Here is a 23,486-nt window from a genome sequence, read left to right on the forward strand (position 1 = left end):
TCAGCACCCATCAACTCGTCATTTACATCAGTTATAACTCCCCATAATAGGCCCCGCTGTGTGATGTTCCCCTTCCCATGTCCAAGTGATCTCATTGTTCAATTCCCACCTATGAGTGAGAACATGCGGTGTTTGATTTTCTGTTCTTGTGCAAGTTTGCTGAGAATGATGGTTTCCAGCTGCACCCATGTCCCTACAAAGGACATGAACTCATCCTTTTTTATGGCTGCATAGTATTCCACGGTGTATATGTGTTGGTTGGCAATTTTTAAGTTACTGAATCAATCTCATGGCTCATTATTGGTCTGTTCAGGGTTTCTATTTCTTTCTGATTTAATCTAGGAGGGTTGTATGTTTCCAGAAATTCATCGATTTCCTCTAGATTTTCTAGTTTGTGTCTACAGAGGTGTTCATAGTAGTCTTGAATGATCTTTTGTATTTCTGTGGCATTGGCTGTAACATCTCCATTTTCATTTTTAATTGAGCTTATCTGAATCTTCTTTTCTTGGTTAATCTAGCTAATGGGCTATCAATTTTGTTTATCTTTTCAAATAGCCAACTTTTTGCTTTACTGATCTTTTGTATTTTTTGTTTCAATTTCACTTAGTTCTGCTCTGATCTTTGTTTTTTCTTTTTTTCTGCTAGCTTTGGTTTTGGTTTGTTACTGTTTCCCTAGTTTCTTGAGGTGTGACATTAGGTTGTCAATTTGTAATCTTTCAGACTTTTCAATGTAGGCATTTAGTGCTATAAACTTTCCTCTTAGCGCTGCTTTTGTTGTATCCCAGAGGTTTTAATAACTTATATCACTATTATGGTTCATGTCAAAAGAATTTAATTTCCACCTTGATTTCATTGTTAGCCCCAAAATCATTCAGGAGCAGATTGTTTAATTTCTGTGTGTTTGTACAGTTTTGAGGGTTCCTTTTGGAGTTGATTTCTAGTTTTATTCCACTGTGGTCAGAGAAGATGCTTGATATGATTCTGGCTTTTAAAAATTTATTGAAAACTACCAGAAAATGTAAGATTCCTTATGTGGCTTGCATTTTATTCCTATTGGACAGTACTACTGTAGCAGATATAAAGACATAGATACTACTTCTTTACCACAAGAAACTTACCATTTGGGGAGAGGAACCCAAGAAAAGAAAGAACCAAGTAAGCGAGAGTTGCTGGAAGAATCAATAAAAACTTCTCACAACTAACTATGAAAAAATTTCAAATGACAAAGTATAGTGGTCCAATTGCAAATCACAATCAATAGTAGTGTTTTATATATCCCAAGAATTAAATTCAGTACTGGGCATTGAGCCTTCAAGAGTAGAGTTTAATCTAACTACACTTAAGTTACACTAATAAAAATAAATAATATATTAGGCTTCTTAAAGTATGATCCTACTGCTGGTACATAAAATGATTTCAGTTGATATGTGAATAATATTATTTATTTTATTCACTTTGTATTGACTAGTGCCTGCTTATTTTAATATGCCTTAACAAATACATAATAAATTAAAATAATGTGCATATTAGGAAAAGTATAACACATAGAATCCATGATTTCACACACACTATTGTATGACATAGGGTTCTTTATATCATACAATTTCAAATACAAATCAAGTTATTTAAGAAAAATAAAATATTTGATTTTTAAAACATTAAGCAAATAATAGTATAGGTGATATATAGAGAAGGCAAAAATTAGAGAGGTTTTTGTTTTTGGTGATTTTTCAAGATAGATTTCTGGTAGAAAATCTAAAATATTCAATTAGTATTTTATCAATTACTTACAACCTAATTAATAGGTTGCTGAAAAATTACTATCTTAAATTATTTTTTAAAAATCTGAAGTTATCTTGAAGGTGTCAGTCAAAGCCATCCAATGACTCTCAGTATATTTACCTTAATAATCGACAGACGCTTCTCCGATAACTCAACCGCTGGCTAGCTGCAGCAACACTGGGAGGAAGAGGAGGTCGGGGTGGGAAATACGCTAGTGTTGCAGAAAATATTAAGCAGACAACTCCAAATTCTGAAAGAAAAAGATAGGTAAAATGTTAACCAGGCCACACAAAAAGTTGAATACTTCAAGTATTTATTCGTTTTTTCAAACAGGGTCTTACTCTCTCACCCAGGCTGGAATGCAGTGGCATGACCATGGCTCACTACAGACTTGACCCTCCTGGGCTCAAGTGATCCTCCTGCCTCAGCCTCCCAAGTAGCTGTCACCACAGATGCATGCCACCATGCCGGGCTAATTTTTATTTTTATTTTTTGTAGAGATAGGGTCTCACCATGTGGTCCAGGCTGGTCTCGAACACCTGAGCTCAAGTGTCGTTCAAGCCATTCTCCTGCCTCAGCCTGCCAAAATGCTAGAATTACAGGTGTAAGCCACCATGCCCGGCCTCTCAGATACTCATTTATCTAACAAATATTTACTAAGCATCAACTGAGTCTGAGGCTCGTAAAGATAAGCAAAATATAGTATCTAGCCAAGATTGCTCAGTCTAGTTTTAAAAAAAAAGAATATATAAAGATACAAATTTCAGCAAGTAATTGGTTAGAGGTTATACTAACAATGATGTATATGCTGGTACTATGGCATACAGATAAAAAGATTGAGGAAGTAAACAAATGTTGCCTTATGGAGAAAATATTAAAAGCCAACAGTACCTTACTATAAAAGAGATTGTGAAACAGGTCTAGGATGATTGTCTAATAAGTATGGCACTCAGAAAAAAAACTGGTAAGAAATAACAGGATAGGAGGTTTGTTTGATTCATGATAGGATAATCTGATGTACTGTGTAAGACAGACCCAATTTATAGATTGTACGGGAAATTTGAACAAGAACGCATCCAAAAATAAGAAACCAAGAGACAGAACAGAATTTAAACACAAGAGTAGCTAATGTAGAGTATTAAACAATCAGAAGTAAAATGAACACCCAAACAATCTTAATTTGTCCCCATTACAGAAGAGAAGGTTCTAGCATCCCAATCTTTCCCTCTATAATTCTGGCACTTGGAAGTTCCAGCTTTTGATAACTGTGTCTAGTTTTGTAGAAAAGCACAGCACTAGTAGAAAAGTCAGGAAACTTGGAATATAGACCTGTCTATGCCATTAATTAGCTTGTAATTTGAACAAATCCCTTAATCTTTCTAGGCCAATAAAGGGATTGAATTTAGGGATTTCTAGAGGTCCTTTCAGTTGGATAATTTTAATTCTAGGGCTATATTCTTAGCAAAAAGGACAACATTCCTATAAGACGATTAACCACAGATAACTGTTCAATGCAGTTAGAAGTTTAAAGATTCCCATTGTTTTAAACACAAGATTGTTAACAGATTCCTTTTTCTTCTTCTTTTTTCTTTTTTGGTGTTCTCAATCTGTTTATTCTTTGTCAATCTGAGGAGCAGTGTTCTAATTTAGAGTTATTTTAATTATTAGTAATACTGAATGAGCACCTAAAATATGCATATTGGCCACTTGTATGTCTTCCGTGATTGCCTTATTCATATTCTTTGACCCTCTATTGGCATTTTTGTAAACAACTTCACTGAGATATAATTCACATGACACACAATGCACACATATAAAGTGCACAATCTAGTGGTTTTTCATTTACTAGCAGAATTGTACAGTCATAACCACAATCAATTTTAGAATTTTTTCAACATCCCAAAAAGAAACTCTGTACCCATTACTCCCAATCTCCCAGCCTTAGGCAACCTCTGATCTACTTTTAGTCCCTACAGATTTGAGTATTATGGACATTTCCTATAAATGGAATCATATAATATGTGGTCTTTTATGACTGGCCTCTTTCATTTTGCATAATGCTCTTAAGGGTCATCCATGTTGGAGTATCAGTACTTTACTATTTTTTATTGTCAAATAATATTCCATTGTACAGATATACCACATTTTATTCATCCACTCATCAGTAGACAGACATCTGGGTTGTCTCCACTTTTTGGCTATTACAAATAATGCTACAAAAAATGTATACATTTTTACATGGGTGTATGTTTCCCTTTCACTTGGATACATATCTAGAAATGGAATTTCTGGATTGTATGGTAATCTTTGTTTAACATTTTGAGGAACTGTGAAACTGTTTCTAAAGCGGCTACACCATTTTAGATTCCCATGTATGGGAATGTATGAGGGTGCTAATTTCTCCACTTTCTTGCCAACACTTTATTATTTTCCCTTTTATTGATTCTAGCAATCCTACTAGGTGTGAAGTGTATCTTATCATGGTTTTAATTTGCATTTCCTTAATGACTAATGACACTGAGTATCTTTTCATGTGTTTGATGGACATTTGTGTATTTTCTTGGGAGAAATGTGTTTGAGTCCTTTGCCCACTTCTTAATGGCGCTGTCTTTCTGTTGTTGAGTTGCAAGAATGCTTTATATAATCTGGATATAAGTCCCTTATCAGATAAATGATTTGCAACTATTTTCTCCCATTCTGTGGACTGTCTTTTCCACTTTCTGGATTCTTTGAAGCACAAAAGTTTCAAATTGTGATGAAGTCTAACTTATATTTTTTCCTTTGTCACTTGTGCTTTGGATGTCTTCTATAAAAAGGCTTCACCTAATCTAAGGTCATAAAGATTTACTCTTTAGTTTTCTTCTAAGAGTTTCATAGTTTTAGCTCTCACATTCAGGTTTGAGTTAACGAGGGGGTTCAAATTCATTCTTTTGAATTTGGATATTCAGTTGTTCCTGTACCATTTACTGAAAATACTTTTTCCCTTATTATCTTAGGACCCTTCTGAAAAATCAATTGACCATAAATGTAATGGCTTATTTTTTAGAATCTCATTTCTGTTCTACTGATTTATATGCCTATCCTTATGCCAGTACTATGTTATCTTGTAGCTCTGTAATAAGTTTTGTAGTTGAGAAGTGTGAGTTCTCCAATTTTGTTCCTTTGTTTTGGATGTTGCTGGTCCTTTGCATTTCCAAGTAAATTTCAGGATCGCCTTGTTGATTTCTGCAACAAAGGCAGCTGGGATTTTAAAAGGGATTGTATTATATTTGCAAATAAATTTGGGGATATCTTCACAATATTAAACCTCCCAACGTGAACATGGAATGTCTTTCCATTTATTTAGGTCTTCTTTAATTTCTTTCAACAGTGGTAGTCTTCAGATTATAAGTTCTACACTTCATTTGTTAAGTTTATTCCTAAACATTTTATTCTTTTTGATGCTATTGCAAACTGAATTGTATGTTAAGATTGTTCGTTGCCAATATATAGACATACAACTGATTTTTACATATTAATCTTGTACCATAAAACTTTGCTAAGCTCTTTTTTTAGATCTAATAGTTTTTAGTGAATTGCAGAGAATTTTCTATATTCAAGATCTCACCATTTTCAACAGAGACATTCTTTACTACTTCCTTTACAATCTGGGTATCCTTTGCTTTTCTTGTTCAGTGATACTGCCTAGAACCTCCAGCACAGTTTTAAAAAGGCATGGAAAAACGGACATCCTTGTCTTGTTCATAACCCTAGAAGTGAAATGTGATGTTACCTGCAGGTTTTTTGTTTGTTTTTTGAGACAGAGTCTCACTCTGTCACCCAGGCTGGAGTACAGTGGTGTGATCTTGGCTCACATTACAACCTCTGTCTCCCAGGCTCAAACGATTCTCGTGCCTCAGCCTCCCGAGTAACTGGGATTACAGGCATGTGCCATCATGTCCAGCTATTTGTTTTGTACTTTTAGTAGAGATGGGGTTTTGCTATATTGGGCAGGCTGGTCTCAGACTTCTGGCCTCAAGTGATCCTCCCTTTTTGGCCTCCCAAAGTGCTGGGATTATAGGCATGAGTCACCATGCCAGGCCTCTTGTGGGTTTCTAATAGATGCTTTTTATTAGGTTGAGAGAGTTCCTAATTCATTGTTTCTAGTTCATTGAAAGGGTGTTGGATTTTTCAAATGCTTTTTCTTCATCTTGTAAGGTGATCATGTTTTTTTCCCTTTTATCTGCTGATATATTACATAAATTGAGTTTTGAATGTTAAACTAACCTTGCATTGCTGGAATAAATCCCATTTGGTTATGGTATATCAACCGTTTTATGATATATGTTGCTGGAATCAGTTTGCTCATATTTTATTCAGGACTTTTTGTTTATACTCATCTGACATCTGGATCTGTAGTTTACTTTTCTTATGTTACCTTTGTCGGGAATAATTTAAGAATCTTTAACTTTTAAAAATGACAATTCTAGCACAGTATTTTGAATAGAATTAAGTCACGGGACAGTATTTCAGAAAGGCAGATTGGCAAACATGAAAGCAATGAAGACGTAACTGGGAAACTGAGCAGGGGCTTCTGCTTGACTGCATAGGAACCATGAGCTGCATGCACTCCATTGATACATGCTTAACAGTGGTTAACATCATGTAAAAAATACAATAACTGCTTAGGTTTTCAATAAAAAGAATAACATGACCAAAATAAAGTTTAAAACTTATGTTGCACCTGTGTTCAGTTTTATTTACTCATTTTTACATTTTTATTTTTTCTTTAAAAGGAATAAGTTGTGTAAAGGAGGTGAAATGCTTTATATACTGCTGCTTTCAGTTTTAATCCCTCTAAACCATATTTTGAAATGTAAATGTTATCAAATAACTCTCTGATGTACAACTCTTCAGAGTGTGGCCTTTGCCTACAATATGGTGAACCTCAAACCCTTCAGCCCTGCTTAGAAGGTTTGCGTGGGGCTTGCTTTCCTCTCTAGCTTTACCTACTACTGCTCTCACCAGATCTAAGCTACTCTGGGCTTGAACGTACCAGGGTGTCTCCCTTCACTGGGCTTCTCCTTTAAGTTTCTTCTCGATAGTGTAATCTTCCTGCCTACTGTATTTAACCATCATTCTCTCATTCCTCAGACTCTGATTTAGATGCTGCATCTCCAGGAAGCTCTACTTCACCTCCAAAATCTGGGTTAGGTGCTCCTTTCCAAGCTCTCAGAGCAATTGTAGGCCTTTGGTTTATAATACTCACTGTTCTATTTTATAACTGTTGACCTGTCTGTATCATTCAGGACACTGTAAGCTCTGTTACACCAGGAACCATGCCTATCTCAGTGACTCGCATAGTGACAGATACACAGGCATTCAAAACATGTTTGTGAAATTGATAAGTGAACAAAGAAGTTAAAACAAGGTTCAGTATAATTGGGTTCCTTATCGTTCCAGTCTCATTTTCTGCCACTTGCTACCTATATCCAAACACAAACATTTATACCACTCCAGCCATACTCAATTACTTGCAGTTCCCTAGACATATTGAGCTCTCTCATACATTCCCTGCCTTTGCAGTTACTATTCCCTCTGTATGGAATATACTAACCACTCAAACACTTGGTGAACTCCTACAAAATTCTTAACTTTAATTATTACATTCTTGTTGAAGCCTATCCTCCCCCCTCAACTTCCCTACAAACCCAGGCAAGTTAGGTCTCCCAACCTCTGTATATCTTTATTTGTATTATAATTGTCTCATCGTTGACCTTACCAATTCCTAGTGCTTAGCACAGTGCTTGGCATATAGTAAACACCTACAAAAGGTTTTCTGAATGCAGACGAAATAATATACAGGCATATAGAGAGAGGGGCTATATCTATGAAAATCTGTAGGAGACTATACTATAAGAGTGGACCAGGGCTCGACTCTAGAAATAAAATAATTCAAAGAGAATATTTTAGAAAGGTCAGTATCCCTAAATAACAGACTAAACATACAGAGAGTAGGAAATGAGGATAAACTGTAGATGATCAAGGTAAATAAGGTTACAGAACATGGCCAATAATGGAGAAACTACAAGGAAGAAAATGGGCTTAACATCTACCAACAGATAGATGTTTAACAAATGGTTATTGTCAATCACGACGTTTTCTGTCCTGATAAGATATCTAGAGAGGACACAGAAAATGTGTTATACAGTGCTTAACTGCAAATAGATAAAAAGACTAAAATTAAGAAATATCCCTCCATGTGGCAATAATAAATTTAAAATTGAACTTCCCAGGAAGAGTGTTAAGTTTTAATTAAGCATCTCTATATCATATGATAAGGAATGCACAGTGTATGTAAGTTTACATATTAGTCCTCTCAAGTATTTCATATGAAGGTGTCTGGTATACAAAACGTAGAGTGAAGATGATTGAGATAAAAGACAAAATATAACAAGAAGAAAATAAACTTCAAATTACCTGCATATAACACAGCCTCTATGCGATCTTTAATATGCGCCCTGCTGCTCTCTGCAGTGAGAAGAGGTGATGTCCCATTGGGAGCTGGAACAACAAGTGGTCCAACTAAAAATGCACATGCTCCCCCAAGATAACTGAGCATTGATGCAATAGCTGTGGCTGTGGCCCTTTCATCTGCAGAAAACCACGTCGTGGAGAGAAATGGTGCTGCATTCATTACAGTTGGACCTGCCAATCCATTTAACATCTGTCCTCCATGAATTAATCTGGAATTTAAAAATTAAAAGGCTGTGAGGTATTTGAAACAGGCATTTTCTAAGACAAAAAGAAATGAGCCAAACAGCAGTTTTTAACTATATCAATAAGCATACATATCTGTAAAGAATATGACATGCCTAAAAGACACATTGATTTACCTTCTAAAAAAGGTATGCTGACTCCCTATGAGGGAGATCAAACATAGTAATAGTTACCATTTATTCATTTCACAAATATTTACTGTCACCTATGATTTGTGTCACACGTCAAACTAAGTACTTCTTGTAAGTACTTAGAACCTTGCTTCATTTAGTTGTTATAACAACACTAAGTGGTAGCTATTATGATCCCCATTTACTGAGATGAAAAATCTTAGGTTCGGAAAGATTAAGAAACTTGCCCAAGTGCTGACAGGCAGATCTGAAATTTAGATCCAGGTCTGATTCCAAAATCCACATTCCTTCTACTAGACTGCCACTCATTAACAGACCTACTAAGTACCACCAGCCTTACAGCTGAGCTCAACATTTCATACTCATTCTTTGCCAAATGGTGGAAATACAAAAAACGAAAGAGTCATTGAAGCATCTTCTAATAGAAAAGGTCATTGAGGAACTGGAGGACCTGGGTTCCAGCTGAGCTCAGAGCTAGCCCTGAACAATACCTAACTTTGTGGGGTTCCATTTCTTCCTCGTGAAATGAGGAGATCAGTTTAAATTGAATATGCATTTACGGAGCATCTGTTAGGTTAGGGTACCGTAATGACAGGATCGCTAAGTCCCTTCCAGTTCTCATACTCCGATTCTGACTTAAATTGTAAGGATTAATGAAAAGCAGTTTCTTTTTTTCCATTCCATTTGTTATCTTGCTGACCTTCTCCCAATATTCTACTTAGCACTCCTGTTCCTTGTTGACCAACTCTTTTCTCCCATTGCTCCCCCACTCCTAATACACACGTTCACATTTAAGAGCTGCCTTGAAGTAGAAAAGAGGCCAGAAGTCCAAAGAAAGCACAGGCAAGAAAGGGAGACATGTCAACCTCTCTTGCCCTGGAGATAGAGGAAAGGGAAGGGACAGTACATGTGATATTTTCATGATATGAACTCATCTTTTTCTTCTGCTTGTTTTGCTTTCTAAGCACTATGTGTGTCTCAAATCCTCTTTTTTAAACTGCCATCTTAAGCTAGTTAGAAAAAAAAAAAAGTTTTCTGAACGCAGAAGAGAAAAATAGGCACATGAAGAGAGGAAGTGTCCTAATGTAGAAACACAAGAGTGGGAAGTGAAATATGTGAATTAGGGCTGCCCATAGCTTCATAATGTTGGAAAAATTACATGAAGGCAACATAGCTCCAAGTGTCATTGATATTACTAAATTTAAAAAACTCAAGACATTTAAAAATCTCCCTGTGTAAGGGGAATTATTTTCTAGATGACAGAAACAATTTAAACTGTTTACTTCCTCCAAAAGCCAGTAGAATCCAAGCTGTCCCACAGCAGTTTTATTATAGAAATGTTCCAGCAGTAACATCATTAAGTGGTTTTAATCATTACCTGTGATGGCACAACAATGAGACAGTGTGTGATGGTTCATAAAGTAACTGCTTTGATATTTGATACTTTTTATGAGGTATTAGACTCGTGTCAACTAGAAGAAGGCTTGGAATGAGTAAACTTTACTATATCTAAAAATGTTAAGGGTAGAACAAGAACATGGAAGAAATAAATAAAAAACAAACAAACAAAAAGACTGATAAGAAACCAGTACTCCTGGCTGGGCACAGTGGCTTATGCCTGTAACCCCAGCATTTTGGGAGGCCGAGGTGGGTGGATCACTTGAGCCAGGAGTTCAAGACCAGCCTGGCCAACATGACAAAACCCCACCTCCTCTAAAAATACAAAAATTAGCTGGGCGTGGTGACACACGCCTGTAATCCCAGCTATTCAGGAGGCTGAGGCATGAGAATCGCTTGAGCCTGGGAGGCAGAGGTTGCACTGAGCCAAGATTGTGCCACTGCACTACAGCCTGGGCAACACAGCGATACTTTGTCTCAAAAAGAAAAAAAAAAGATGAAAAAAAAGAGAAAAAAAGGAAAGGAAAGGAGAGGAGAGGAGAGGAAAGGAAGGAAGAAAGGGAAGGAGGGAGGAAGGGAAGGGAAGGGAAGAAGGAAAGGAGGAAGGGAGGGAGAGAAGAGAAAGAAAGAAAGAAGAAAGAAAGAAAGAAAGAAAGAAAGAAAGAAAGAAAGAGAAAGAAAGAGAAAGAAAAAGAAAGAGAAAGAAAAGAGAAAGAAAGGAAGGAAGGGAAAAAATGAAAAGAAAGAAAAGAAGGAAAAGGAAAAGAAAAGAAAGAGAGAGAGAGAGAGAGAGAGAGAGAGGGAGGGAGGGAGGGAGGGAAGCTCCTCATAGTTAAGGAATAAAACTCAAATTATTCCCACGGCTGAACTCTTTGATACCTCTCAGTGGAATCACAAATAGACTATTATCCAAGCAGCAAACCTAAGAGTCAGAGAATGTGTGAGTTTCAGATAATTTAAGGGCCATCCAAGTCCAGTTTACTTGACTCTTAGACCAGAACATTTCTCACTATGACACAGTATGTGTTAAAGTAGTATCCAAAGAAGGAATAGCACCAGGGACACTTCAGATGGGTTCTTGGTTTAAAGGTCCTTGAACTTGGGAGGTCAATCTAGGGCATACAAGTTATAGTTAAAAATCATCTCAGGAATTAAAACAAGCTTATGTGGTGTTGTAAAGTTACTCCAATTTTAGATAATTACATGCTTTTGCATTAAAAGTCATCATACACCACTCTTCATAAACAAGCTCAGTAGGAGAACTAGTTAGCCTCTGAATTCATGAGAAACCTGGCAGGGAAATCCAGTCCCACTCCTCCCAGCACTTTGTAGTTTTCTAGAACTTAGTCCTGCTCCTTCTGACACTTATATCCTAGCATCCCTCAGGGTTCAGCAGTTTCTAATGTGTTATAACTGGTCATAAGCACTGTTGTACTGGGGACTGTGATGTTACAGTAATCTGTAGTATCAAGATTTTCACGTTTGCCTGACACTATTTTCTACCACCTACCATTAACAAACCCCATTTTATGAAATAAATTCACAAAAAGATATTTAAATAAAATTCTGCTTTATATATTAAGTCTAATTTTTCCATTTAATAGGAATGCAAAATTAGAGATATATTTTTTTCTGGAAAAATACTGACCCTAAGACATCATAAAATCACATGAACATTACCATAACCTCCTTAAAATGATAATAAATGAAATAATATAATTATAAAATGTTAACTATGCATTTATTACTGAAGTCAACAAACATATACTGAGTAGTCACCATGTGTTGGGTAGGCACTATGATAGGCAAATGAGAATGTAAAATTAAAAAGCTAAAGACCTTGCCTTAAGAATCCCTAAAAGCAGGTGAAGCATCACTTACCAGCACTGTAGCAGGAATATAAAGAAAAAGAAGGCAATGGTTTGGCCTGGCCCTATGCTTATGTTGCCTATGACAAGAATACAGACAGAGGTCTCTGCATGTCCTTCTTCTCTTCTGACCTCTGGCCCTGGTCTATATATCAGGGCTTTGCATATATACATGTGGAGCTGAAGGTCCAAACTCCATCTAAGCTCCATCTATCCCCTCCAAATAGCTGCCCCTTAGCTATCCCTTAGGCCTAGGAAGTACACAGCAGGGATGCAGCCTACTCTTGGAAGAGCAGGCCTGGGGAAAGAGGCTTATTGTAAGGACTGTTTTTGGGGTTTTGTGTAGCTAGTGCATAAGATTAGAGGGTGGAGGGCAGGGTGTGCACATCCCCTTGGCCCTATGAAATCCTTAGTCTCACATGGAAGGGCAAGGCTGAAAGCCAGAATGGGACACCCTCAGGCATGGAGTCCAGGACAGGGACTCTATGGCATGGTTTAAAGTGGTACTGGCAACACAGTGGGGAGGTGGAGGACGGATGGTCTGGCGAACGGTCAAGGTAATATAATAGATATGGCCAGGCGAGGGGGTGGATACTGGTGAGGAGGGCACCCACAACTCTGTACAAACATCCAGTATGTGGCTAATATAGGCCAGAAGCTAAGAAAAGCAGTCTGAGCTGAGAAATACAAGTTGGAGGTAGATTTGGTTGGGGAACAAACACTGGAGAATAACAATATTTTTAAAATAGAGGAATGGGAGTCAAGCAAGATGACTGAGAAGGAGCCATTATAAGGCAGAAAAAAAGAGGAAAGACTGGTATCACAGCAACTAGGGAGAGATGAATTCCAAGAACATAAGAGTGAGTGGTCAACAACATCACATCAAACAGAAAGATCATTTATAACAACTAAAACGTAACCACCGGATTCAGCAAAGAGGAGGTCATTTGCGGTCTGAAGAGAAGCAGTTTCAGTGGAGTGTTCAGCATGGAAGTTAGACTCATGAGGAAATAGAAATCTAGATTTAGACTATTTCTAGAAGAAACAGATGTAGGAATAAAAATTAGGTATATAAGCTTAGCAAAGTGAACTGAAAAGAAAAAACATCCAGCTTAAATGAACAGTCTGAACTAAAAAGTCTCAACACTTTCACACACTGAAAGATAAAATGCAACGCACGATTATCCTAATGCTTTCTAAGCACTTACGAAAGAAGCTGGCTTTCAGAAACTAATACCTATTGATCTGGGCTGACTAATAAAAATAACGAAGAAAAACAAAAGAGGAGTGACTCACAATCTTCAGTACAGTGAAGTCAACCACACAGTTTAATATTAATTGTTTATGTCATCATTACATGCCTGAGTTTTGTTTTACCATGTAATAGTTAACGTCCTTGTAGGTCAGGATCATGGCTGCAGTCCCCACAGGCCTCACTCCCATAGCGCTAAGGCACTGTGGATGCTCTCGGGAACTCACAGACTGAGCCCAGTACAGTGACATGCAGTCACTGAAACATGCAACTAAACTGCGTTTCCAAAACCACACAAAGTTATCCAAATGCACACGTCAGATCAGTTCTGTTGATAAATTTTAACAAGTTTAAATTCAGTAATACAAAAAAAAGATGACTAAGAAATATTCTCAAAATAAAGCTTTAAAAAAAAAGATGTTTTAGGGTGTTTTAAAAGCAAGGCCAATGAGACATGACTGTCCCAAGCACAGTGGACTTGGGAAGGGTGGGCAGAAGTTAGGAGTGTGAGGAGGCAGCTTTGTCTTCTGGGCGATAAGCCCTGGAGCAGAAAGGCAGTTGTCTGGAAATGGACTAGTTAGTTTACGGGGTCTGACTCTGGCTTCCTTACCTGAAACTCCACATCTGAAGAAAGCAGGTGCATCCTCACAGTTAATGGACTGCATTTCTCTTGTACCTCTGCAGGACAAGCTGTGAGAGATCTGTCAGGAGGCAGATGTGTTGCCTCCTCCTTTAGCCCAGTCTCCTCATACTGACTCCTTAACTCTCTCCTGTTTCTCCATCCACCTCCCAACCCACGGCCCCCAACTCCCTTTTCTTCCCTCCTCTCTGAAGTCTTCTTCCTTTTCCCTTTTCTCCTTACCTAGCCTCTGTCTTCTTCTGGAGCCTGGCTCATCCTATCCCTACAAGCCAGATGGAAAAGTAGATGAGGGAGGGTGTATTAGTCCATTTTTATGCTGCTGATAAAGATATACTGGAGACTGGGTAATTTATAAAGAAAAAGAGGTTTAATGGACTCAAAGATCCACATGGCTGGGAGGCCCCAGAATCATGGTGGAAAGCGAAGGAGGAATAAAGGCATGTCTTACGTGGTGGCAGGCGAGACAGTGTGTGCAGGAGAACTGCCCTTTATAAAACCATCAGATCTCATGAGACTCACTCACTATCACAAGAACAGCAGCATGGGGGTAACCACCCCCATGATTCAATTACCTCCCACGAGGGCTCTCCCACAACATGTGAGGATTATGGGAACGACAGGTCAAGATGAGATTTGGGTGGGGGCACAGCTAAACCATATCAGAGGGGAACTTCTCTTGCATTGGCAGAACAGGGATGATGAAGACGAGGGAGGGAGACCTGGGGCTGCCCACAGGCATCAGCACTGCCGAGACTGCTAGCCTACGGCAGGACTAGGAGAAGACCCAGCTAGGCTCAGCTCCGGGTGCGCTGCAGAGTCCCACTGCCCTCAGTTAGTGCTCCTGCCCACAGAAGACAATGCCTGCAGGGGCATGTGGGACAGCGCTGGTGCACAGCTGCATTTCTTTTCATATTATTCAACTGACTATAGCTTTTCACACAAATGCCAATAGCTGAAGTGCAAACTGAAGATCTACAGTTCATGTCCTCTAATGTACTTGACATTGTAGCTTGCATTTAATACTCTGGTATCTTAACCTTTTGCTTTCTGATATCCTGGAAGAAATACCTACGATTCCTAAATTATTTCTACTTAAATAATATGATGTTTTAGAATTAAAATCTTTAGAGCTTATAACCCAACCCCTTCCAGAAAGTTAATAACACATGTAAAATTACATTTCTAATTTTATAACTTTCCTTTCTCTAAAAAGTATGGCGGCGGGGGGGAACTCCAGTCATATAACTAGCTAGTGGCTCAGCCAGAACTAGAAATCGAAATTATAGCTAATTTCATCAGTCCACAAATCTCTGCTCTCTCACATGATCCCATTCTGAAGGTTCTCTGTTAATAATAACAATAAAAAAAAATTACTGATTGTTAAGAAAATCCAATGTTCTTAAATCCAAAGGCACACAGTACAGAATATTTTTATTCTGTTCATAAACCTACTTTATAAACCTCTAGTTTATTATGACTAACATTGATGCTAACATTCAAGTTGGCTTTTTAGAAATCTGGCAGATACTTCCTCAGTGCTATTCTAGTATTCAGAATTTAAATTATATATATTTTTAATATGAAGTAATTTAGAATACATAAAAATACCTCCAAAACTCCATATGTCAATAGTTCAGAAACTTTCTCCCAATTCCTAATTATGCCATATCAAAATAAACTCTTAGGTCCCATTCTTTTAAAAAAAAAGCCTTTAAAAAAAAGTCATGTTTATAGGATTTTTTTGATGTTGAAAATGGCAAAAGTGCTGGAAATAGTTTTCCTTTATTTAGCCCAAGAAAAGGTGGGCAATAAAAAGGGTTTGAAATGTTATGAATTACCTACAGGAAAAAGGAAGATAGGAAAAGAGAAATAGATGTGGTGGTGGAAAAGTAATGAGCCTTCCAAAAACTTTGGTATCACAGCCTGTTTTCTTTCATAAAAATCTATTTTATTTTTGTATCCTTTATTAATTTTGGTCAATAATGATTCAATTAAAAATACCTACTGAGTATCTGCTATGGTCAAGGCACCTGCAGCTAGGCACTAAAAGGAATATGAAGATGAGTATTATTACAGTCTTGGCCCTAAAGAAGCTTTTAATATCTTATCAAATACCAGCTATAGAAAATACATTAAAAACACAGTGAAAATAATATTAGATTAGCTATCACGGGGCTTAGCTTCTAGTCTTAGCTAAATTAATTAACCATATAATCTTTAGAAAATCACATTCTCTTTCTGTTTCATTTTCTCCAAAGATACTTTCTGTCTCACAGGATTTTTTTTTTTTCAGGCAGGGTCTTGCTCTGTCTCCCAGGCTGGACTGCAGTGGTGTGAAGGCAGCTCACTGCAGCCTCGACCTCCAGGCTCAAGTGATCCTCCCACTTCAGCCTCTCAAGTAGCTGGGATGAAAGGCACGTACTACCACACCTGGCTAATTTTTAAATTTTTTGTAAAGACAGGGTCTTGCTATGTTACCCAGGCTAGTCCTCCTGGCCTCAAGTGATCCTCCTGCTTTGGCCTCCCAAAGTGCTAGGATTATAGGCATGAGCCACTGAGGCTGGCCTCTCATAAGGTTTTTTTTTTTGAGATGGAATCTCACTCACTCTGTTGCCCAGCTGGAGTGCAGTGGTGTGACTTCAGCTCACTGCAACCTCTGTCTCCTGCGTTCCAATTATTCTCCTGCCTCACCTCCTGAGTAGCTGGGACTACAGGCACATGCCACCACATCCGACTAATTTTTGTATTTTTAGTACAGATGAGGTTTCACCATGTTAGCCAGCTGCTCTTGAACTCCTGGCCTCAAGCAATCTGCCCACCTCAACCTTCCAAAGTGCTGGGATTACAAGTGTGAGCCACCAAGCCCAGTTTCTCTCATAATATTTTTATTAAGGTCATATACAATAATCTCTCAGCAATGCAAAGGGGAAAAATGGCCTTAGTACTGGTCTGAGAGATGTCTACTTCCCCTCATTTTGTTTCAATCCTTGTTTCTTGTCACATAACTTTTGTCTTTTTGTTTAAAAGTATATATTAATACACATTCATAGTAGAAAATTTTGAAAAGAAATGCATAAAGAAGAAAAAAAATCATCTATAAACTGAATACCCCAAGTGAGACAACCACTACTAATATTTTGATTTTCTAGTCTTTTATTCTTTCAGTTTTTTCCCTAATGCATCTCTCTCATGCTCTCGATCAATCAATACTTAATCATACATAGGTAACCACAGATATCACACTGAATACACAGCTTATGCACTGAATCATTTTATAGTCTATCAAGCATTTTCTCATTTCACTATTCTTTATAATAACTGTTAATGATTTTGTGATATTGTATTATACATACATATAAAATCTCATTTAACCATTTTCCTAGTATTGGATAGTTGTTTCCAACAACTTATTTGCGAATACTAATAAAGCTGGTGTGAAAATCTTTGTATGTGAATATTAGCTACTTTCCAAATTATTTCTTTAGGGTAAGTTAAAATGTATGAACACTCTAGATCTTAGGAAATATACTCGCAAACTGTTTTTCAGGAGGGTTAGTAGTAATTTACATTCCCATCAGTAGTAGCTGACAGTGTCCGCTTCACCAGCATAGAGTATCACTATTTAAAAATACACGCACACTGCGGGAGGTGGTGCACACCTGTAATCCCAGCACTTTGGGAAGCCAGGGCAGGTGGATCGTTTGAGCTCAGCCTGGGCAATATAGTGAAACCCTGTCTTCACAAAAAATAAAAAAATTAGCTGAGTATGGTGGCACATGCCTGTAGTTCCAGGTACTTGTGAAGCTCAGGTAGGAGGACGGCTTGAGCCCAGGAGATCAACGCTGCAGTGAGTCACAATTGCCTGGGCAACAGAATGAGACCCTGTCTCAAACAAACAAACAAAAAATAAATAATACACATACACACACACACACTCTCTCACACACACGTAAAACTTGGTGATTAGTTTCCTATTCCTGTTATAACAAATTACGACAAACTTAGTGGTTAAAATGATACAAATGCATCATCTTACAGTTCTATAAATCAGAAGTCCAACATGGGACTCCAGGGCTAAAATCAAAGTGTTGGCAGGGCTGGGCTCCTTTCAAAAGGCTCTGGAAGAGAATCTGTTTCCCTGCCTTTTCCAGCTTGTAGTGGCCGCCCGCATTTGTTGGCTCAAGGCCCCCTTCCTGTTTTCAAAAGCAGCAACTGCAGTTGCTGGAAAAGGCAAGGAAACCTTCCTCCGACTTCTTCTTCCTCGCATCTATCAGTCTTTCTCTTTATGATTTTCCTTTATTTTCATGTTCGAAAAAAATCTTTCCCATGTGGAGATCAAATAAATATCCCCATATATTGTTTCTCAGCTAAATATGTAACCATTTCATTTATTTGAATTTATTTTGACATATCATATGACACAAGGATACAAAATGGTCTTTTCCTTCCAAATAGGTAGCCAATTTGCTTGTGGCAGAGATGATTAACTATTATCCTAGCGTCATTCTGTTTTCCTTCTAGTTACAGAGGACCTTAAATTTCTGCAGGAGTAAAAGTGCCCCTCACAGCTAGCTGGGGCCTTGTTATTACTAAGTTCAGGCCAATGAGACTAGAGCAGGAAGACCTCAAGGTCACCTCCATGAAGAATGAAGACAACTGCTTCCCTGTGCTCTGCTTCTTCCTTTGGGGTGCAATGTGACTACTGTGCTGATGAACTGGCTGTTTACTATACTGTCAAGGTCATCTACCCGGGGAGAAGGTAACAAGACAGAGGGGACCCAGGTCCCTAGACGACCTTGTAGATCAGAACTGCTACCTGCCCTGGCCCACCTGCTTACTCTGGACTATTAAATAAGAAAGAAATACCATCTTGTTTGAGCCACGCTATTTTGATATCTCTTCATTACAGCAACTTAACTTGTCCTCCAATTGAGAAATTAGCTCAAGAATTGGGGTGCTGCATTCACAAAGGCACAAGATGTTGGCACTGACTTAGTGGTCAGGCTATAGGCAGGTGACCTGTAGCAGCAGCAATACCACTGCTTGTGATGACCTGGGATTGGTTGGAAAAAAATCAGAACATTACGCTGTTTCCTGCCCCTTACTGAGTTTAGGATGGCACAAGAGAGATATAAAGAATTAGCTGGTTTGCAAGCAGAGATGGAACAGACAAGAGCTCTGCTAAGACAGTTTCTCTGCCTGAGGCCTGCAATATAAATTTAATGAGAATCCAGAAATTTGAAGCCTCAGGTTGCTTCTGAATCCAAACGGCAGGAAATAAAATGTGCTTTGGAGCCAGTCTAGCAGCAAAAATTAGGTTAAGGGTGTTATTTTTCTTCCCAGGCCTACTTTTTTCAGATGGCATCAAGGTAAGGCTACCACTAAATTGAGAAAATCTGCGATGGGTACCCAAGCTGGTAAAGGAAAGAGGAGATTCAACAGGTGTAAGAACCATTAGCAGAAGGAGAAATATTTTGGCATGGCTACAGTTCCATGGAACCTACCTGATATAAATAGACCAAAAGACTACTAAGCATATGAGGGAAGCATATTGCCAAGATACTACAAAACAGTTCTACCAAGGTTTAAGACTGCTTGATCCCTAAAGTAATCTTCAGGTTCCCAAATCAGCATCAAGCAGAAGGTGAAATGTCCAACAACCACTTCAGGTGTGGTCACTGGGGATAATGGACAAAAAAGAGCCTTCCAGAGGACAAAGCCAAAAGTCACAAACAATAATCAAAGAAATTACTCTCAGAGAGCCACAAAGATCTGATAGAGCCCAGAGATTCTGGATTCTGAGCTGGATACACTAATTGGACAGGACTTCGAGTCTTCTCCATTGAGGAAGGATGAATGTGTTCTCTGCATGGGAAGAGGGGAGTGCATGGACATATGGAGGCATCTGACAGCAGAGACTCCTAACTGTTTCCGCCTATTTATTCTCCCTTTCTTTGTTTTGGTATGGCATCCTTGAGTTTAACTACATACACTGCTGCTGAGCTGCTTTTCCAATCTCTCTTCCAGATCCATGTGGCCAAGTTTTAAGTCTGCAACTGATGAGATATGGCTAGAAATGACAAAAACAGGCCGGGTGTGGGGGCCCACATCTGTAATCCCAGTACTTTGAGAGGCTGAGGCAGGCAGATTACTTGAGGCCAGGAGTTCGAGACAAGCCTGGCCAACATAATGCAATGCCATCTCTACTAAAAATACAAAAATTAGCAGGGTGTAGTGGCAGGTGCCTGTAATCCTAGTTACTCAGGAGGCTGAGGCAGGAGAATTGCTTGAACCCGGGAGGTGGAAGTTGCAGTGAGCCAAGATCATGCCGCTGCACTCCAGCCTGGGTGACAGAGTGAGACTGCCTCAAAAAAAAAAAAAAAAAAAAGAAGAAGAAGATGCGGTCACCTGCCTTGGATATCCCACTTCCCCTCCTGTGGGCTGGAATGACAGCCAGATACAGACAATAATATCACCCTAGGAGATGCTGGAGCAACAACAGAGAAGCGACTTAGGTCCTGGAAGACCTTGCAGAACAAAGCTGCCTACTTCCCTTGAATAGTCCACTATCGTTTGGACCAGGGGTGTCCAATCTTTCAGATTCCCTGGGCCACACTGGAAGAAGAACTGTCTTGGGCCACAGGTAAAATATACTAACACTAATGACAGCTGATGAGCTAAAAGAAAAAAAAAAATCACACAAAAAAACTCATAATGTTTTAAGAAAGTTTACAAATTTGTTTTGGGCCACATTCAAAGCCATCCTGGGCAGCATGCATGCCGTGGATTAGGCAAGCTTGTTATAGATTGTTTCTTGAGAGAAAAATGAACTACTACCTTATTGAGCCTCAATATATTTGGTTTCTTTGTTATACAGCTCAGTCTGTACTGATACTAACATATACTGTCAATAAATGTTGACTGTTAAATTATAAATTTAAACAATGAAATCTGAGAATCAACAATTGTTAGCCATGTCTACTATGTCCATTTTTCTACTCAATTTTCAAAAATGCTCATGTTACTTATAAGTTATCTATTATATTTGCAACACCATTTCTCCTAGTTTGCATTTTAATTTTATAATCTGTTTTGAAGCATAAAGCTGCAATATGTTGTTAAAATGTTAGCCTAACTCTAACCCAAAAACCCTTTCCCTTTGTGATTTGTGTGTTTGTTTGTTTGTTTTTGTTTTTGAGACAGGGTCTTGCTCTGTGGCCCAGGCTAGAGTGCAGTGGCGTAATCTCGGCTCACTGTAACCTCCACCTCCCAGGTTCAAGTGATTCTCATGCCTCAGCCTCCTGAGTAGCTGGGATTATAGGCATGCACCATGCCTGGGTAATTTTTGTATTTTTAGTAAAGACTGGGTTTCACTATGTTGGCCAGGCTGGTCTCAAACTCCTGACCTCATGTGATAAGCCTGCCTCGACCTCTCAAAGTACTGGGATTACAGGCATGAGCCACCATGCCCTGCCTTTATAAACCTTTTTACTCCTTTTTTTTCCCTGGTAAGTGCTTATCATGACTGATCATCTTTTCTTATCAATCTTTCTTATCTGAAGTCCATCTGACCACTATGCAGAAATACAGTCATGAGTTTTACTTGCCTTGAGTTGCCTGCAGTTTTAAGAGTCCAATTAAGGCAAATAGACTTGTTAGAGGCTAATCCTTAATCTGCTTTAAAATAAGACATTAAATGTATTGTGTGATTATATTCTAGGATGGACAAGCACAAAGCTATTTGTTTAATCAATTATTATTTAAAGTGAAGATGGGAGGTAGTTCTCAAATTTAAATGAGTATAAGACTAGGGAACTAGGAAAGTAGTTGTCAAATTTATTTTATTTTATTTTTTTTTTTGAGACGGAGTCTCGCTCTGTCGCCCAGGCTGGAGTGCAGTGGCGTGATCTCGGCTCACTGCAAGTTCCGCCTCCCGGGTTCACGCCATTCTCCTGCCTCAGCCTCCCGAGTAGCTGGGACTACAGGAGCCCACCACCACGCCCGGCTAATTTTTTTGTATTTTCAGTAGAGACGGGGTTTCACCGTGTTAGCTAGGATAGTCTCGACCTCCTGACCTTGTGATCTGCCCGCCTTGGCCTCCCAAAGTGCTGGGATTACAGGCGTGAGCCATCGCACCAGCCGTAGTTGTCAAATTTAAATGAGCATAAGACTAATTAAAAGAGCTTGTTAAAACTGCTCATTCTCAGGGTTCACTCAAAAGCCTAACTCACTGGGACTGGGTTGGGGTCCAGGGATCTGTATTTTAATAAGCACATAGTCTGTGAATTATATTTTAGAAGACATTGATATAGGGGAATCTGAATCTTCTGTATTTTACTGAGAAGAGTCTTAGTTGTCAAACCTAACAATTGCTACTTTTTACATCAAAAGATTCATATTTCTATGGTGGGGAAATTTATATATAACCCTTCCTTCTCTTTACTTTTCTTATTATTAAAGCTCTGAGGTGGTGATTTTAGTTTTACTTCGCTAGTGCTTTCAGTTAAAAAGGTAATATAGGATGGGTACGGTGGCTCACACCTGTAGTTCCAGCACTTTGGGAGGCTGAGTTGGGAGGATCACTTGAGCCCACAGTTTGAGACCAACCTGGGCAAAATAGTGGGACTTTGTCTCTACAAAAAATTTAAAAATTAGCCAGGCGTGATGGCACATACCTGTACTACAAGCTATGTGGGAGGCTGAGGCAGGAGGATCCCTTGAGCCTAGGAGTCTGAGGCTGCAATAAGCTACGATCATACCACCACACTCCAGCCTGGGCAACAGAGTGTCTCCAAAAAAAAAAAGGTAATATATGCACATGGTAAAAATATTCCCAAAAGTAGTAAAAAATAAAAAGTAAATGTCCTTTCCACCTCAGACTTCTATTCCTCAGATGCTCTCCCCAGAAAAAAACCAGTGATACCCTTCCCATTTTTTTCTAAGTAAGAACATGCTAAACATAATATTCTAAAGTTTGCCTTTTAACTTAACAATATATTTTGGAGATGTTTTCATATTAGCACTTATAGGATTTTTAATTCCTTTTCACAGTGCAATATGATTCCATGATATACTGCATCATAATCAGTCCTTTGCTGAAGGCATCTGGGTTACAGCCAGCCTTCTGCTATTACAAGCAAAGCTGCACAAACATGGTAATTCTTGCAAATTCACAGAGCTTTACATGTGGGCTAATTTTCCACAAGTGCAAATATAGGTGTAGGTTAAAGGACATGTATATTTGAATCTGGTAAATACTGCCAAAGTGCCCTCCAAATAGAATGACGTCCCAAACTGCTCACACATCAGCAGTGTCTGTTTTTCCCCACATCTCAGGCATAGCACATTATGAATTTTTTTTCATCTTTGCCAGTAAATAGACATTTGTCTGCTATTTTAATTTTCATGTATTTAATTACAATGAAAGTTGAATATTCTCCTGAGTTCTCTCAAGTTCTCAAGAAAGAACTCTCTTGAACTTCTCTTGAGTTCATGCCATTTATATTTCAACTTCTGTCATTGCTTGCTCATATCCATTACCTGTTTTCCTCTTGAGTTTCTATTTTTCTTATTGATTTCAAAGAACTAAGGAATTACTCATTTGTCTTACTGTTGCAAATATTTCCCAGTTAACTTATCTTTTGACTTTGTTTCGC

General features: G+C 38.5%; 1 protein-coding gene across 1 annotated transcript in view; it reads right to left on the bottom strand.

Moving 5' to 3' along the window:
* The window catches only part of DIRC2 (disrupted in renal carcinoma 2), an 85,149-nt gene that overhangs the window by 44,433 nt on the left and 17,230 nt on the right, over positions 1-23,486 (bottom strand). The window contains exons 3-4 of the mRNA XM_011950798.1: positions 8,242-8,507; positions 1,903-2,032 (exon numbers count right to left, since the gene is read on the bottom strand). Of these exons, the coding sequence (XP_011806188.1) occupies positions 1,903-2,032; positions 8,242-8,507 (396 nt within the window). The remainder of the gene's footprint in view (positions 1-1,902; positions 2,033-8,241; positions 8,508-23,486) is intronic.

Source organism: Colobus angolensis, unplaced genomic scaffold (genome assembly GCF_000951035.1).
Source record: "Colobus angolensis palliatus isolate OR3802 unplaced genomic scaffold, Cang.pa_1.0 Scaffold31, whole genome shotgun sequence".
NCBI classification, from domain to species: domain Eukaryota; kingdom Metazoa; phylum Chordata; class Mammalia; order Primates; family Cercopithecidae; genus Colobus; species Colobus angolensis.